Source organism: Pteropus vampyrus, unplaced genomic scaffold (genome assembly GCF_000151845.1).
Source record: "Pteropus vampyrus isolate Shadow unplaced genomic scaffold, Pvam_2.0 Scaffold61, whole genome shotgun sequence".
Lineage (NCBI taxonomy): Eukaryota > Metazoa > Chordata > Mammalia > Chiroptera > Pteropodidae > Pteropus > Pteropus vampyrus.
This window is the reverse complement of record NW_011888842.1, coordinates 7,745,406-7,748,790: the sequence shown is the minus strand read 5'-3', so window position 1 is coordinate 7,748,790 and position 3,385 is coordinate 7,745,406. Positions and strand designations below refer to the sequence as shown.

Below are 3,385 nucleotides of genomic sequence, written 5' to 3'. Positions count from 1 at the left end.
AGGCTGTTTACACTTCCATCCTCTAGGTTTTTATTTGCTTTGCCTCATCTTCAATACATTTGCTAGTATTGGAAGAAGTTAATTGGAACTGTGTATGTCAATAGTATGAGAGAAGCAAGAAAAGAGAGGACACTAGTGACTGAGAGGAATATGTGGGTTTCACGTCCATTTAAGCATAGTATTAAGTGTTTTCATTTTGGAATCAGATATCTGGGTTTAAATTCTGGCTTTGCCACTTACTAGCTGTGTAACTTCAAGCAAATAATTTAACCTTTTTGAAACTTTGTCTTCTCTTCTGCACAAAGAAAATATTTACCTCAAAGGAATATGTCGAATATTGCCAAAGATAATGAAGATCTAAGCATATAACCTGGAACGAGTACATTTACATATAGAAAGATAGGGGTTTTGTTTTCCTTCTAACTCACCCAGAAACACTGCATGACAGAGAATATTTTATTACCTCCTTCGATGAGTGAGGAAATTGTGGCTCAATAAGGTTATATAATTTGATCTCAATCAGAAAGCTATCAAGTGGCAGATGCAGGATTTGGACATAGATACCAATATAACTCTGAGTTGACTTCCCCTAAATTTCAAAAATAATGCCTTTGGTCTCATGGGAATATCATTGCCCTTCTACTCAGGAGTCTCCCCAAGGCATTCTTCATGTCTTTGTTTCTCAGGCTGTAGATGAATGGGTTCAGCATGGGAGTCACCACAGCATACATCACTGCCGCAATCCTGTCCTTGCTGGCAGAATCGGCAGTGGAGGGAATGAAGTACACCCCAATAGCAGACACATAGAATAAACAAACTGCGGAGAGGTGGGAGCCACAGGTGGAGAAGGCCTTCCACTTCCCCGTTGCCGATGGGACATTCACAATGGCAGCCACAATCCGGACATAAGAAATGATGATTAGCAAGGGGATCAGGATGGTTAATGCCCCTCCCCAGTAGATCAGCACACATTGGTTGGCATAAGTATTGGAACAAGAGAGCTTCAACAAGTGGAGAAGTTCACAAAAGAAGTGGGGGATGATGTTGTCAGTGCAGAAAGATAGTTGAGCCAAGAGAAGGGTGTGGGTTAGAGAGTATGAATGAGCGAGGATTAGGGACATGACCACCAGCAGGATACAGCATTTGGGATTCATGACCAAGGTATAGTGAAGGGGGTAGCAGATAGCCAAAAGCCGGTCATATGCCATCACCGCCAGGAGGAAAACATCTAGACCAATGAACCACAGGAAGAAGTAAATCTGAGAGAGGCATCCAGTGTAGGTTATGGTACGCCTGTGAGCCTGAATGTTCACCAGCATTCTGGGTACTGTGGTAGATGATAAGCATAGGTCAGTGAGGGAGAAGGTCGCCAGAAAGAAGTACATGGGAGTGTGGAGGTGTGGATCAGAGCCAATGGCCAGGATGATGACAACGTTCCCCACCACGGTGACCAGGTACATGCCCAGGAAGATGCCAAAGAGGAGAGGCTGCTGTCCTTGCTGCTCAGACAGGCCCAGGAGGAGGAATTCAGAGACATCAAATGTGCGGTTTCCTGGCTTCATGCTGCTGGTGTAACCTAGGAGTAAAATGGGAGATAACACTTCAATGCTACCAAATACAGCAAAGTCTCTGCTCTTGTGTAGATAATATTCTAATCACGGGAGACATATATTAGACACACAAACAAACCAAAAAAAAAGTGCTAAAATATAAACAAAATATGATAACTAGCAGATTACTTTAAATGTGTGGTCAGCAAGGAACTATGGAGGAATGGATAGCAAGGAGCCAGCCAAGAAAAGAATTGAGTGGAATTGTGTTTCTGATACAGGGAACAGTAATTGCAAATATGGGATGAGCACATGTGTTTGGAGAAGCAGGAAGAAGGCAAGTATGGTTCAAGTAATGGAGCGTAGTAGGAGAAGAGACTGAGGAGATGGGCAGGAGGAGGTCACATAAGACCATGGAGTCCATATTCTCAGTACAGAGGCCCGAGGGCAAGGACAGGTGTTTAAGCAACAGTCATTATCTGATTTTTGGTATGAAAAGATCATTCTGCTACTGTGGAGAGAAGGATTGTAGGGACATGAGTGTAAACAGGGAGCAAGAAAACACATATGGGATTCAGGGTAGGGGGATAGAGTGAAGTGGATGGCTTCGGCTGTGTATTAGAGAGTTTAGTGACTTGCCCAGGTAACTGTAATGGGTGGATCTGGGCTCTAGAGCAAAAAGCTTTTCACTCCTCCAGCAGCTGTAGCCTCAGAGATAGAAATAGTAAACTTCTCTGAAATAAACAGGAAAGAATTAAGGTGATTTCCTTTATCGACTGGGACCATTTAAAAATTACATAGCTAAGAGAATCAAAGAAATGATCTCTAGACTATTTCTCAAATGACAGAATTTCTGGAATGTCCTGTAAACACAAGAAGACTGAGAAGAGAGGTGCCAGAGATATGAGTAACTCTCAGTTATTCCTAGAAGGAGAATGAAAAAGGCAAAGGCTTCAGGGACCATTTGCAGGATCGTAGGTATAAAATCATTTACGATGTGTTTACTGTGTGCCAATGACGTCTGTCATTTAATCCATACAAACTGCATGCTAAGTATATTTACCTTACCTTTTCATATCGGGAAACAGAGAGCTCTGAGAAGCTAACTGACCAGCCTAAGATCAGACAGCTAATAAGAAGATAAGTCAGTATTAAAACTATGATCTCTCTTCTACCAAACCTGAAGTTATTCCATTATGCAGTTCTACCTCCTAAGGCAGGCAGACCTTTATTTTCTCATGATTGCTATAGATATTTGTCAACTACTTTGGGAATATAACTCCATGGAGTAGATACATCTTTTAGATGCCTCCGCAGTGGGTCTGGGGAGCCATGTTTGTGATCTTTCATCTATTCAAATATTTATTGATTGCCTACCTTATGCCAGGAGTGCCTATGGGTTAATCAAAACAGGCACAGTCCCTGTGCTTACAAGCTAATTGGCAATACTGACAATAAACAATTAAACAGGTAAACATACAGTAAGAAGCTCTGATTCGTACTGAATAAAAGAGACTATCACTGAGAAAATATAATTGGAGGGCCAAATTTAGATTAGAGCTCAGGGAAAACTTCAAGAAAAGTAAATATAATTCAGGAGCCAAATTAGTAATTAGCAGCATCAAGAATAAAAGGAAGAAAAGTAAGGATATAGATTTTCCAGCATACGTGAAAGTCCAGAGCTAGTAAAAAGGGCTCGGCCAGCATGGGAAGACCAGGGTGATGGGAGAATAGTCAGCAAGATGGTAAATTGCATGAAATATGACCTGGGCTCTTTGACCACAGGCGACTGAACCATGGACTCAGCTGACTGAAACTGAGTCAGTCAGGTTGTC

At 41.9% G+C, this 3,385-nt stretch overlaps 1 protein-coding gene across 1 annotated transcript; it reads right to left on the bottom strand.

Moving 5' to 3' along the window:
* Nucleotides 1–617: 617 nt before the first annotated feature.
* Nucleotides 618–1,562, bottom strand: LOC105292706 (olfactory receptor 7D4-like). Its single transcript, XM_011361041.1, has one exon. The coding sequence runs from the start codon at nt 1,560–1,562 to the stop codon at nt 618–620; it is 945 nt and encodes a 314-aa protein (XP_011359343.1).
* Nucleotides 1,563–3,385: the final 1,823 nt, after the last annotated feature.